The sequence below is a fragment of the Octodon degus genome, unplaced genomic scaffold (genome assembly GCF_000260255.1).
Source record: "Octodon degus isolate 3935 unplaced genomic scaffold, OctDeg1.0 scaffold00491, whole genome shotgun sequence".
Classification (NCBI taxonomy): domain Eukaryota; kingdom Metazoa; phylum Chordata; class Mammalia; order Rodentia; family Octodontidae; genus Octodon; species Octodon degus.
The window spans coordinates 139,734-154,400 of NW_004525067.1; the positions used below are offsets into that span (position 1 = coordinate 139,734).

At 40.9% G+C, this 14,667-nt stretch overlaps 1 protein-coding gene across 1 annotated transcript; it reads left to right on the plus strand.

Moving 5' to 3' along the window:
- Positions 1 to 2,114: 2,114 nt before the first annotated feature.
- On the plus strand, positions 2,115 to 4,120 carry LOC101583000 (PRAME family member 20-like). The gene is made up of 3 exons (XM_004648624.1): positions 2,115 to 2,443; positions 2,816 to 3,397; positions 3,544 to 4,120. The coding sequence occupies exons 1-3, from the start codon at positions 2,115 to 2,117 to the stop codon at positions 4,118 to 4,120; spliced, it is 1,488 nt and encodes a 495-aa protein (XP_004648681.1).
- The last annotated feature ends 10,547 nt before the right edge of the window (positions 4,121 to 14,667 follow it).

The window sequence follows — 14,667 nt, forward strand, 5'->3', positions numbered from 1 at the left end:
GGCCTCTAACAGCGAGGGAGACCTTGAGCTCATGGAGCTCAAAGGTTCCTCAAACTTTAGATGACCTGAGTTAGCCTCCTGAGTGCTCGGATGGCAGGCAGGTGTCAACAAGGATTTCTACTGGGTACTTTTATTCTAATTTTGTTTGGACCTAGGACAATATCAATGTGATACATTTCAGTACATTTTCCTGAAATATTTATTTAGGTTATTGTCCTATTGGTGCAGTGTTTTACTATGTAATCCAGGTAGCATTTGAACTCACTTTGCTGCTAAAGCTGGCCGGAAAATCCTAGCAATCTTCTTACATCAGCCTCCTCAGTGTTGGGAATACAGTTGTGTGTCAACTTGGCCTGGCCTTGTGTGGTTTGTTTAAGTAGCTTGTAATCACTTACACATTACTCAACCCACCTAACCAAAAACCCCGCTCTGTCCTGCCTCAGCATCTGAGAGTGTTGGGATTATGGATGTGGCTTGTTTTTGTTCTTGCACATTCTTGCTAATTCACCATGTTGTCTTAGAAGGATATAGATGCCATTACATCTCAAGCTTGCCTCCAATTCTTTTCTCTTTCTACCTTTCTATTTTCTTTCTTTCTTCCATTCGTCAACCCTTCATTCATTCCTTTCTTCCTTATTTTCTTTCTTTTCCTGACTTTCTTTCTCTTTGGGTCTCATAATTAGTTTCTAACTGAAACTCCACTTCTCCTTATGTAGATGTAAATTTCATGGCATATCAAGTTGATTTCTTTTAATTTTATTTATGTATCTAGGACAGCATCTACAGACTGTCAGAAAACAAATACAGGTCGTAGTGATCCTCCTGTTATCAGCCTTCCCAGTGCTGGGATTACAGGCAGGCAAAACATGCCCAATCTCATTTGCAGTCTCAGCAAGTTCTGGGAAGGGACCAATATTTGATGCTGCACATCAAACCTGGTTGCTGTGCTCAGCCAGCCCTACATTCTTATATATTATATTTTCACCATGTACTCTTGGCTGGGCTATTAGTGTTTGCAGAGTTAGAGTCTCACTGTGTGGCTCAAGCTAGCTGTGAATTATTTATGTAGCCCAGAGTTGCCTTGAATTGGGACCCATTCTCCTACCTAAGCATGAAAATTAATGGGATGACAGATTTTCACACTTCGCTATGCATCTTCTTCTGTGATTGTAGGGATCAAACAATGGAATCCTTCATACTAGACAAGAATTCCACCTCTGAGATACACACAGTGCACCAGCCCTCTGTTTTAAACATGACTCATACAGGTTCAAACAATTTTTAGACTCAGTACACACAATAAGGACTTAACATACCTGCATATACACAACACCTCTGTGAAGGTCATAACACATAAAACATAAATCCAGGCTACTTAATTGAGAAACCTGGAACAATTGCAGGTACTGGGGGCACATACCTGCCATCCCAGTATGACAGAATCTGAGATAGGAGGATGAACTTAAGATAGAGGTCAACCAGAGCCAATGTTGTAGTCTGGGTTCACAAGGAAAACAATTTAATAGAGGCTACACATATTTATTTCACAAGTAGTTTGGATCAGTGCATTTTCATGGGTTTATATTTCTAAGCATATATATTTCAGGAAAATTTAATTTTTGATTTTGAAACAAGATTTCAATAATTCAGGGGCAAGCATGTTGGGGCTATAATCCAAGCACATCAGAGGCTTAGACAGGCCGAAAAGGGAAGATTATCAGGAGGATTAACTGGGTGGAGAGGGAGGATTAATAGGGAGAAGGGGGAGGATTAACAGAGTGGTGAGGGAGGGACCAATCGAGCCTTAGCCGGTGCTGTGAAGGGAGGAGAATAGAGGTTCAGGTGTGGCTAAGGAGGGGGTATAAAAGAAGAGGGAATCGAAGGAACAGATGCTGACCACAAAGCTTCCAGTTGCTGCTGGTCTTGCTGGGATTCCTACAGCTCTGCCACCCTCACTGAAATCTGAACCTGGTGCGTAATATGCTTCCGTGCGGTGCCCATAGTCCTTCCTCAGCTATTATCTGTAGGTGCAGAGGGCATATCCCAGCCTTACCAGAAAGGACTTCTGTGTCCTCCCTATTTTCCAGGACTGCTGCAATTCCAGATTCATCAGAATGAGCCTCCAGTCCCCACACGTACTGCGCAATCTGGCCATTCAGAGCCTGCTAAGAGACAAAGCCTTGGCCATGGAGGCCGTGGAACATTTGCCTGGCGAGCTCTATCCACCAGTATTCATGGAGGCCTTCAGCAGGGGACACACTGAGCTCCTGCAGGCCATGGTGCAGTCCTGGCCCTTTCCCTCCTTGCCACTGGGAGACCTGATGAGCATGAGGGACCCAGACACATTGTTCACTCATCAGCACCCCGTCCGAGTGGAGGAAAGGATGTTCCATGCTGTGCTTGATGGGCTCGGTGTGCTGCTCAGCCACAAGCCGTGCTCCAGGTGAGTGAAATGCAGGCATCCTGGGAAAGGACATGGGTATCCAGTAAGGGCCAGAAAGTGTCAGCTGGGGTGGGCACTAAAGGTGTTTAAGGGGCTTAAGGAAAACTTGTTTTATGGTACCCTGTGGGAGTGCAAACCATACTGGGGAGGAGAGCTGATGGAGGAGGCAGCAGGAAAGGATAAAGAAGTTCTCAACTCTGATCAAGGCACCATGAGGTGTGACTGGGCTGGATCTAATAGGGAAGGGACGAGCAGTAATGTGCAGTTTCCAAAGAGTAGACAGAAGAGTAATTGACCTCAAAGATGAGGAAATCTGAGGAGCAAAGTGAGTTCTGGGATAAATTCTCACCCTCCTTCCTGCTTCACCCACAGGAGTTCCAAGCTGCAAGTCCTTGATTTGCGGGTCATGAACCACAACTTCTGGAGGGTCTGGGGTGAGAACAACTTGGAAGTCTGCTGTTCACCAGGCATGAGGAGCAGAGAAACAGAGAAGATGGGCCCAAACGAAGTAAAGAAGAAGCCCATCAGGGTCCTTGTGGTCTTGTGGCTCAGCCAGGAATGGCTGTGTCCTTTGGAGACCTACCTGCTCAAGTGGATCCAGAAGAGGGAAGACCTGGTGCAGCTGCATTGCACGAAGCTGGGTATTAGAGCCCCGTGCTTTCGACGGCTCAGGAAGCTGCTGTCAAGGTTGAGCCTTGAGCCTGTGCAGGAGCTCGATGTGGGTCACCATTGGACAATCTTCGCCTTGGCTCGTTTTGCTCCTTTCCTGGGCCAGATGAGGAATCTTCAGAGACTCACACTCTCTGCAATCAAAGTTCCTGCCCTCATCACCCCAAAGAGGAGAGAGCATTTGTTCTCCCAAATCACATCACAATTTGGAAAGCTGCAGTGTCTGCAAGAGATTTACATGAACTCTGTGCAATTCCTTGAAGGCCACTTGGACCAGGCACTCAGGTAAGATGCACAGTTCTCTGGGGAAGGGAGCGGAAGATCACAGCTAAGGTGGGTTGACTCAACTCTTACTGGGTCAACATTTTGTTTCCCCCTAACTCATTATTTATACCCTGATTCCCAGAAATAACTGCCTTCTCACTCCACAGGTGCCTAAGTTACCCCTTGCAGACCCTGTCCTTAACTCACTGCCAGCTTTCCCAGTCGGATTGGAATCAGCTTCCTCACATGGAGCAGATCAGAAAACTGAAACACTTCAATTTGAGTTGCATCAAACTGTCTGACTTTAGTCCTGAGCCGCTCCGAATTCTGCTAGACCATATGGCACCCACCCTGACCACTCTGCACTTGGAAAACTGTCACATCACACATGCGCAGCTCCAGGCTATTCTGCCTTCCCTGCTCTGCTGCTCCCAGCTCAATACCTTCTGCTTCATCAGGAATTACATGAGCACGGGCACCATGAGGAACCTGCTTTGCCACACTGCCAGGCTCAGCAACTTGAAGCAGGAGCTGTACTCTGTTCCACAAGAGTTCTATGTTCCCAGGCATGGTGCCCACAACCAAATGAGGGAACAAGTTCATCAAGACCTCGAATGGATCATGAGGCCTCTCCACCATCCCAGAACAGTCTACTTTTGTACCTTTCACTGTGAACTCTGTTGCAGCCAGAAATTCTTGAAAATTCACCCCAATCCGTGCTCGGCCTGTATCCCCATCAAATGAATGCATACATCATACATTTCCATCATGGCCCCAGAAACACAGAACCCTTCTTACACTGTGTGAGATGTAAGGACCCCTTGAGCTGCAGGCCATCTTGGAGAATCACTGACTTGAGAGTGTGATCAAAAATAAAGACATTTGTACGTGAACCACATTTGGCTTCCATGACCATTTTAACTGCTTTCTTAACATACCTCAAAAATACACAATAACTGAGAAACAAGGGCCTGGGGTTTCTTGCAATGGGATTTGACCTCCAAATTACCAGCAGTGATTAGAGATAGAGTGTTCATGTCCTTCCAGTCTTTAGTTTGTTCCTGCCTCATGTTCCTTGCATGTTTCTGGGCTTTCTCGCCTGCTGCCCTTCCACTGGTGTTCATCCTACTGCCTTCACACTGAGCTGTAGACATAAAAGATTTGTTTCCAGACAATATTCGTCTCCATGTCTGCTGTGGTCTTTTTCTTCTGAAACTCAATATAATATTCCAGAAGCTATCAGGGACATTGGACCTTGTCCTCAACATTTTCTTTCTATGTTCCGTGTCCTCTGTGGAAGGCCACTGAGGAGTCCAAATTCTGTGTCAATTAGGAACCTTCCTTGGAAAGTGAGGCCATGTACCCAGTTATGATGACAAAGCTTTGGTGTCACTGTCTTCTCACACAAGGGCCACATTCTAGCAGTGGAATATTCTAAAAGCAATGCTAAATCCACCTTCCCTGGAACCCTAGCATTAACCTGACTTGAAAATTCTTGACACTGGCAATGGTTGGATATAGTTGGCTTCTTCTGTGTTCCTTGGACATGGCAGAACCTGTTTTAATACTTTTGGACTGTATTTGGTTAGGAATCACGCAATTCATGACCCTGAAGTGATAGCATGTTTTATTAAAAAAAATATATAGGGAACAAGGTTGCAGATTAGTGCAAGGGTTCATTGCTGGATTTCCAGCACCACAAAATACAGAACAATCCAAATGACCTTCATTTCTCTTAGGTCCAAAGCTACTCCAATACTGAAGGCATTTTTGCTGAAAGTGGAGATTCTTAGTCTCCTATTAAAGTGGTCTGTCTGTCTATCTGTCTATCTGATAGAATCCTATCTCCCCCAGCTTCCCTGATTGTGAACAATATACAGTCCTGAGATATTTTTCATGCTTGATTTATTTTATTTTATTTTACTTTATTTAACTTTGAGAAGGCTGTCCCTAAGCCACAGTGTTTTCTTAGGTGGATACAAATTAAATTGTATCTCCTGACATTTCTTTTTTTGAAAGATTTCTCTGGTCACCAAGTTTATTAGGCTTGGCTCAAATTTTTAATCATCCTATCTCAGCCTCTCAAATTCCTGGTTCTCAAGACTATGCACCACACCACTCTTAGGCCTTAGATTTTTAAAGACTTGCTTTTGTGTATCCTAAATTTATGGTTCAGAAACTATGTGCCTTTACGAATAGATAAGAGAAGAGCATCTTTTGACAAAAAGCAGAGAACTTTCTATGCAATCTTTTTCCTAGCATCTGTTTCATCCCCAAATCCTGAATCTTTGAGACCCTTGTTGACCTGTCACCAAAGTCCTTGATGCACATCACACTCGCATCTTTGTGTCTTGGGTTGCGTCTGTGCCCATGCTAACAAGATAATCTCTGTGACAGCGTGGTCCCTCACTGGGGTGAAAGTGACAGCACTTCATACAGAAAAAACGGAACCAGAATTCAGCTGAGTGCAGAGGCTTGATTGTGGATTCTTACTTCTACAAAACACAGGACAAATCAAAATATAAGCCTCGAGTCCCCCTTAAATTCTGGTTTACACAAATTCCTGAACTGCTCTTAACTCAAACGCAACTTTCCTCAGCTTTGTTTCCTAGTTCCCGCTAAAAAGCGGACCACTTTGTGTGGATCCATCATCACTGAGAAACGACCCTATGGCAAAAGTCCTGACACTAAAGGAAAATGCCATAGGTTAGATCCACTAGGAAGACTGGGTCTGGGGTGGACCATTTTTTTACCCGGTGCAGCCTCCATAAGGAAATGTGGAAGTGCAGGACCCCAGGGCCTGCACTGGGTCAAAAGTCCGAATTCATTTTTCATATATTATTGTTTTTCCTTCGGAATGACTTGGCTCTTTTGTTAAACAATCACAGCCCTCTTTTTTTTTTATTTCAGTCTTTTTCTTCAGTTCAATTTAGCGACTCTGCATTGGTATATCCTCATCATATATGTATTTTGTTTTTCAGTGTTATTATCATTTGTTTTATTATGGTTGTCACAGCTAAATTGAGATGCTTTGCTCTCTCTCTCTCTCTCTCTCTCTCTCTCTCTCTGTCTCTGTCTCTCTGTCTCTGTCTGTCTCTAACTCTGTCTCTCTCTCCCTCTCTCTCTCTCTCATTTTCAAACAGTTTGTTTACCTTCATCTAACACAATTTTCCTGCATCTACCTCCCGAGTACTGAACTTACAAGCAGGTATCACCATGCTTGCAGAAGGTTTTGCTCTTAACTGCATCTTCAGCGCTGATAATTTTTACTTTTACTGTTTTCTTTTTTCTCATACCTATTTCTAATACCACCTTCTGGCTAATCTGCCTGGATGACTGGTTGGACTCGAACTTGTGGCTGTCCTTGCTCAGCCATCCAGAGTGTTGTGGTCATAGAATTGCACCTCTATAATAGGCTATGCACTGTCCTCCCCTGTGGTTCTGGTTTAGAATCCCAGGAATTTGCACACTTTATCCAAACAGATTGTCTCAGAGCTATGCTCAAAGCATTGACTGTATGCTTTGAACAGTCTGCATAGTTGACAATGTTTTTTAGCCTGAATGTTTCTAAAGAAGCTTGAACATACTGACCTTTTACACAATGCTTCTGAGGAAACTTCACATACATTAAAGTCCACATTTTGGGGGCTATTCTAAATAGAAATCTCCTCATGTGCAGGTGGATGCAGCTATAATGGTGCAAAGGCTGTCACTCTTCCTATTCTTAGGTATTTTGAAGCCTTGTGTTTCTTGGTCAGTCTCCTTGCTCTTGCATTGTGGCCTGCATGCCTCACATAGGGTGTTTGCTGACTTTCTTCACCTCGACAAACTCACACTCAAGAGCCTATTTTCCTAGGTTTAATCAAATTTTGCTTACAATGAGAGCTGGGTCTGTGTTGACCATCAGGAAGTCTTCCTTGGGTCAAGCATTCACTCTGTAAATATTTAAGGAAAGGGACTGACAACATGAGGTTGTCAAATGATAAATTTTCTAACAGAATCTTATGTGATATGTAGAGAAACTTATATAATGCTTTGACATGATTAGCCAAAATGGACATATCATCATGGCTGTTATGCCATATTTTTGTGCTCGGTTATTGATGGAAAGTGATTTCTGTAAAGTTATACAACTGTTCTCTGGCAACATTCTACAGGGAGTTAACTACTGGAACATCCATGGCTGGTAAGAAACAGAAGTCCTTTGGTTACACTTTATATTGCAAGGTGTTAAGTACTCAGATGAAGTTTTCATAATTAAGTGTATTGCTCTCAACTAAGTATACTAATGTAAACCCCGATTCTCCTGAAGGAACAAGTGCTATTAATTCGTATTTTATATCCCTATTTGCTCCTGATATTTTTGCCAAGCTCAAAAAGGCAAATCTCAGCCCTCAAACCCCACCATGGAGATGTACTTAACCTGGTTTTATGTGTTCTCAATAATAGAGATGAAAATTGATTATACACAATTGCAAGACTTTGGACATGACATGCTGGACTGCCATCAAAGCAGGACCTTGGAGAGGTAATGCTGAACCAAAACAATGTTCTCACTGGAGGCACTTCTGTGTGCTTTCTAGTGCAGTAAAGAAGGTCACTGAGCACATGCCTGCCCCAACCTGCAGCCACCACTGGGATCTGCTGCCATCTATAAGCTTGAGAGTTACTGAAATAGAGACTGCCCTGTCCACCAGAGACTGGGTAATTCATCTGCTTCCATTCCCTACCCTCACAGGAGAATGCACTGTAGCCAGATCCATCAATACTTGAACTGTTGTTCTTGCTACTGCAAAAGAATTATGGCCTTGGGGCCCCCAGTTGAGGTATCTTTGTCAGAGCCCCAAGTCTCACTACACATCTCAAGTAGGACATTCTTTTCTTGTTGACATAGGAGCCACAAATGATCACACTGAGTTTTCAGGTCACTATATTAGATCTACCATCTCCATAGTGGGTGTTGATGGCTCATCTGCATAACCCCTTGAGACAGGGGCCATGCCCTGCCAAATCTAGACACTGTCTTTCACTCATAATTTCATTGTGATCCCAACCTGTCCCACACTTCTCATGGAATAAAACTCCTCCAAAAACCCCACTTCTCTTTCACTTCTTTCCCCAAAGTGTTCACCCTACAACCCCAACCTCAGTGCGCAACCAGCTCCTCCCCCTCTCTTCCCTCTTGTTGACAACCTACTCTGGGATACAACCAGGCCTACTGGTGCCACCCATGCTACCTTTTAGTAGTTTGCATCAGTGATACCTCAGCCTTCCCATATTGGCCAACATCCAATGACCCCTAAACATTAATGAGGAGTGCAAGCATATGTTCTTTTAAAGGCCCACCTCACCAAATGTATCCTGGAGCTACACTTGCCTTGGCCTTAGCTGCTTCCCTTAGCTCTAACAAGACTCAGGACACCCACCTACCTAAGTCTATTTGAGCTCATGTATGGGAGACCTTTTCACCTTCATAATTTCCTTCATCCTGATAACCTTCGTGCCATTGCTGATTATATTCTTGTTTTGTCCTTCTTGTGGAACCTGCCGTGTCAACAACACACAGACAGTTGCCTTCCAAAGCCAACAGATACCACTCAATTGCTACCATTTATATTTTCTGGAGATTTAATGTACCTTAAATCCTCTAAATCTACAGGATTAGATCCTATGTGGAGAGGTCTCCACCTTGTTATCCTTCCAAAAGCAATAGTGTTAAAGTCACCAGCCAGCCTCCCATTCTGGTTCAAAATCTCCCAAGTCAAGTGGTATCCAGACCACTCGACTCCACCTGAAACTGCGCTCTTCCTGATCCTAAGCCTTTGGCAACTGTGTGGCCTTCACAACTCCTGTCAACCCACACATCTCCAGCTAAACTTTGCACCATTTATCCAGATGAATTTCCAATACGATACAAGATTTCCTCAATCCCAGATGTGAGCCTTCACTAAAGATAAACTGGTCCTGGCTGAAACACCTGGTACTAGCTTCTATATGAGCATGAAGTTTTATCTTGTCAATTTCCTTGTCCTCAGATTACACCATTCAGCAGGAAGCAGTCTAAGAGATTCATTGCCCCTTCATACCAAAAAAAAAAGACAGGATTAATAGGTTACTGCCTGAGTACAGACTGCTAAAGAATCATGGCCCTAATCCAACAAGGCTCAATCACAATACAAGAGCTTATCTTCCCAAACACCACTTCCTCTTTCCCCACTCTAGCCCTGGATATAACTTCCTTTTACCTTGTTTTCATTGTCCAGTGCAATATCCTTTGTGAAAGGAAGGAGAGAGTCCCAGGTAACACAGCTATAAAGGAATGTGAGGAAGCCTATGACTCCTTTGTTCTAGTGTTGGTGATTGGACACACAACTTGTGATCTCAGATTCATCCCTAGGTCTTCCATTTACACATTTTTTTTTCACAGAGCATATCTCTATGGAGTTCAGGCTAACCTTGTATTATGTAGTCCAGGTTGCATTAAAAATTGCAGCACTCTTCCTAACACAACCTCTGAGTGTTGGGATTACAGGTGAGCACCACACCCAGATTCTGGCATTTGAAAGAGAGTCTTGTTTACTCCCTGAATTGCACAAGATGGAAATATTCTTGTGCTTTTCCTGTCTCTGCCTCCCAGAGTGCTTGGATTAAAGGTGTGGGCCTTCCTCCCTTTGTTCAATTTTGGTTTTTGAGGGTAGGACTCTGTATATCACATAAGCTTTACCCTATACTCCAGCATCCAAAGCACATAGCATAGTAGCCTCTGGCTACAGTACCCTGACTTTAACTCTGGAACACTCAAACTTTGCGTGGAGCCAAGTTTCCCTTTAAGGAGCCACTTCTGTCCATGTCAGCAGCACAGTAATTCTTTTTTTTTTCACACTCACATTTGTGACTGCTACTTCTTAATACAACTTAGTCTGTGTTTGGAGCAAACCTGTGGCTAATGCCTTGAATTCCCAACTTTTGTGAAATATTTTTTCTTATAGGCCTGTGTGCAATACAGTCAGCACGGAGAAAGACATGAGCCACAACAACATTAACAGGGTGCAAAGGGAGGGGCTCTGAGAGTGCTGGGGAGTGGCTGCTTGGGAGGGTCAGTGTGGTTAACAAGAGGGATAAAAGGAAAGAAACAATTTAAGATTTCCTGAAAGCATTCGGTAACGTTCCATCATATATCTCATCTTGCATAATTATATCTGTCAATCTGAGTAACTAATTTGATGATAAAAATAAATAGTATGTCATACATTATTAATCAGCTATAAGTTTTTCAAAATCTATAATGCATATATTGTTGCATGTCACCCAATTTTTGTATTTGTTTTTGTTTTTCTTGCTTCTGTTTTTAGTCTTCAAAATAAAGAAAATTCCAAAGAAAAAATAAAATAAAGGTAGAAATAGAAGGGGATATATTGAGTCCTAGAGCTTGCTGTCACTGCTGATGCTGTCTGGATTCCCAGACACCCATAACTGTCACCTGACTCTGCCCATAGTAAACACTGTCCTCTGTGAGGATGCCCCAATTGCCCACTATCTGCCAGCATCATGTGGAGACAGAGGTCGCATCTTGTGGAGACAACGGCACTGTGGGTCCTGTGTCTTTTTCCCTTCATTAAGATAGTTGTGGGATTTTGTAGGTGCTATTTGTTTTTCTTGCCCCACTCTCTTGCTTTATTGCTCAGCAGAATTTCAGCTCAGTCTGTAAGCCAGGCTGTCTGTGAACTCCAGTTTCTCCTACCTCAGCCTCTTTACCATGGGGACTATAGCTGATTCCACAAAGCTAGAATAACCTGTTGAGCATAAATGTGCAAATTAGGCTTCTTTGTCTAAGACTTATCCAGAGTTAATGCCTTATCTGTAAGTTAGTTTCTATCACTTTATATGTTTCTGAAGTAGGTCTCCATATGGACTTCAGGCTGGACTTGAACTCTCCATGCACTGGAGGTGGAGTTCATACTCAGCGGTGCTTCTGCCTCAGCACCCTAAGCCCTGGGATGACAGTCATGTGCCAGCAATCCGAGCTTTCTTGTCTCTGAACGTTATCTACATTGGAATACAGTTTGAAAACGGCCTGCTACAGTTCTCCAAAGACTTGGGATTACAGGAGTGAAGCAAAACCCCTGGATTTTTATTGTTAAATTATCTGTTTGTTTGTTTACTTGTGTTTTCCAAATAGAGGAGCATGTCCTCTTAAAGTAATGATAGTTTAACTTCTTGTTTACCTATTCTTATTCTCTTTACTTCTCTCTCTTGTCCAATGTCTCTATATAATGCACCCAGGACTATATTGAGTAGGAGTGGTGATATAGGACATCCTTGTCTTGTACATGATCTGAGAGTAAACGATTTTCGTTTTTCCCCAATTAGAATTATGTTAGCAGTTGTATTTTCATAGAAGCTTTTATTAGATTGAGGTTGAGACCATCTGTTCCAATTTTCCGTAGCATTTTGAACATGAATGAGTGTAGAACTTTGTCAAAAGACTTTTCTTCATAATTGAAATGATCATGTGGTCTTTAGCTTTGGCTTTACTGATATAATGTGTTACATTTATAGATTTGTATACGTTGAACCATCCTTGCATCCCTGGGAAGAATCCTACCTTGGCAAGGTGTGTAATCTTGGTGATTTGCTGTATTCTATTTGCTAAGATTTTATTGAGGACTTTTGCATCTATGTTCATGAGGGAGATGGGCCAGTAGTTCCCTTTTTCAGTTGCAACTTTCTCTGCCTTTGCTAGCAGTATAATATTGCCTCTAGGAATGATTTTGGAAGGATGGTTTACTTTTCAATTTCATGGAAGACTTTGAGAAGCATTGGGCTTATATCTTCTGTAAATTTCTTGTAGAATTTGGCTGTGAATCCATCAGGACCTGGATTTTTCTTTGTCGGTAGCTTTTTTATTACATTTTCAATTTCATTGGCTATTATTGCATTATTGAGATTTCTTATATCTTCTTGATTCAGTTTGGTAATTTCTACCTTTCTAGAAATCTGTCCCTTTCTTCTGTGTCTTCTCTTCTTTGACAGTGAAGATTCTCAAAAGAGCTATTGATGATCTTCTAAATTTGTAAAGGGTCTGTGGAAATTTCACCCTTTTTACTCCTAATTGCTTGACATAATGTTTTTTCTTTCCTTTTTTTTTGATGAGGTTAGCTAGTGTCTTAACAATTTTATTTGATCTTTCAAAGAACCAGCTTTTCTATTTGTCAGTTCTTTTGTTTTCTATGTATCGACTGCATTAACTTCTGCTCTATTCTTTATAATTTCCTACCATCTTTGTGCTTTGGGTTTGGTTTGCTCTCCTTTTTGTAGTCTTTTGAGTTGCATCATTAGGGTTTTGGTTTGTTTACATTCTGTTTTCCTAATTGAGGAGTTTGCAGGTATATATTTCAACCTAAGTACTGCTTTCATTGCATGTTTTAAATTTTATAAGCTGTGCTTTGAATTTTCATTGAATTGTATGTATCATTTAATTTCATGTTTAAATTCATCTGTGTTCCATTCATTGCTATGGAGGGTGTTGTTTAAATTCCACTTATTTATTGGGTTTTTCTAGATTATTTTGTCAATTTTTCCAGTTTCATTGCACTGTGGTCAGATAATATACATGGAAAAATTTCTGTTTTCTTGCATACACTTAATCATGACCTATGAAATAGTATGTGGTCTATTTTATAAAATGTCCCATGTGCACATTACAAAAATGTGTATTCAGCTGTGTTTGGTTGGAATACTCTGTATATGTCCACTAACTTTTTTTGTTTCAAGTTCTGTTTCTGTCCTGCTACATCTTTCCAATTTTTTGCCTGCTTGACCCATTTTTGGGGGATTAACGTTGTGTTAAGTTTTCCTGTTAAGATTGTGGTATTGGATATAAGATATTTCATGTCCAGTGATATTTGTCTTATATAGTTAGGTGCTCCCTTGCATGGGGCATCCATAGTTATGAGTGTTACATCTTCCACTAGAATTGTTCCCCTAACCAGTATGCTGTTTGCTTCTTTATTTCATTTGATCATTCTTGGTTTGAAGTTGAGACTGTCTATGAAAAGATTGCTGCCCCTTCTTTTTTCAGAGGTTGTGTGGCATGTAGTATTGTTTTCCATCCCTTGACTTTCACGCTGTAAATTTCTTTACCCATTAAGTGTGTTTCTTGTAAATAGCATATTGTTGGAATATGCTTCCCAGTCAACTGAGTTAATCTATTTATTTTAGTAAGTAATTGAGTTCATTTAACTTGATGGTTATAATTAAGATGTATTTTCTTGTGATTAATGTGTTATTTATCTGATATTGTATACTTTTTTTTTCTCCTGAGTTTAAGTGTTTGCCCTAATTGTTCGGTTCTTTTCATTTTCACTCCTGGAATTGTGGTTATTATGGTCCCTCTCTACAATATCTTTTAGTAGTCTGTGGAAGGTTGGCTTTCTCATCATGAAATTCTTTACTAATTCTTTGTCGTGAAAATACTTCAATTCTGCATCAAACTTGAAAGAGAGTTTTCCAGGTTATAGCTGTCTGGGATGGAATTGATTTTTTTTCTCTTATTTTTTAATACATTGCAAATTGAAAATAAATTATTTACAAGCATAAATGAATATAACAATAAGAATTCTCCAAAATAAGAATGAAGAATTTACAGATCAGTCATAATAGTTCACTGTGTCAAAACCAAGAAACTTATATTCATAGAATTCTCAAGCTAGAAAGGAGTAGGCAATAAATATTTAACGATTTAAAATTTCTAAATTTAGTTCAACTTATACTACCGCTTTTCCAAGAAAAATTAACGTTTTGCACAAGAAATTTAAATAAAATCATTCCAAGATATACAAAAATGAAATTATCCAAAACTTATTATAATGAAGAAAATCATTAAAGAATATTTATAAAAAATATTAGCTATGGAGGAACAAAATTAAACATCATATTATTCAACGTTAGAAAGAAAACAAAAAGACCAAGTGTGTAGGAAACTAGATTAGTTAAAGACTGAAATAAAAAAAAATTGTTCTTTTTGAATTTTATACTTAGCAAACATACATTTGAACACTAAAAGTAAGATTTTATAGTTACATAAACTTGAAATATTTTAATACTTCCAGAGGTAGCATATAGGAAATAACTAACAGCATAATTCAAAAGGCAGTAGAAGTTGCAGTATGCTCCTGGATGAACAGTGAAGAGCTCTCGATATGATAGTTATGCAGGACTATTTAAATGACCCTTATTTAAAGGTCATTCAAGATTTCTATGAAACAGTACCAATCTTATGTTGGGTTATA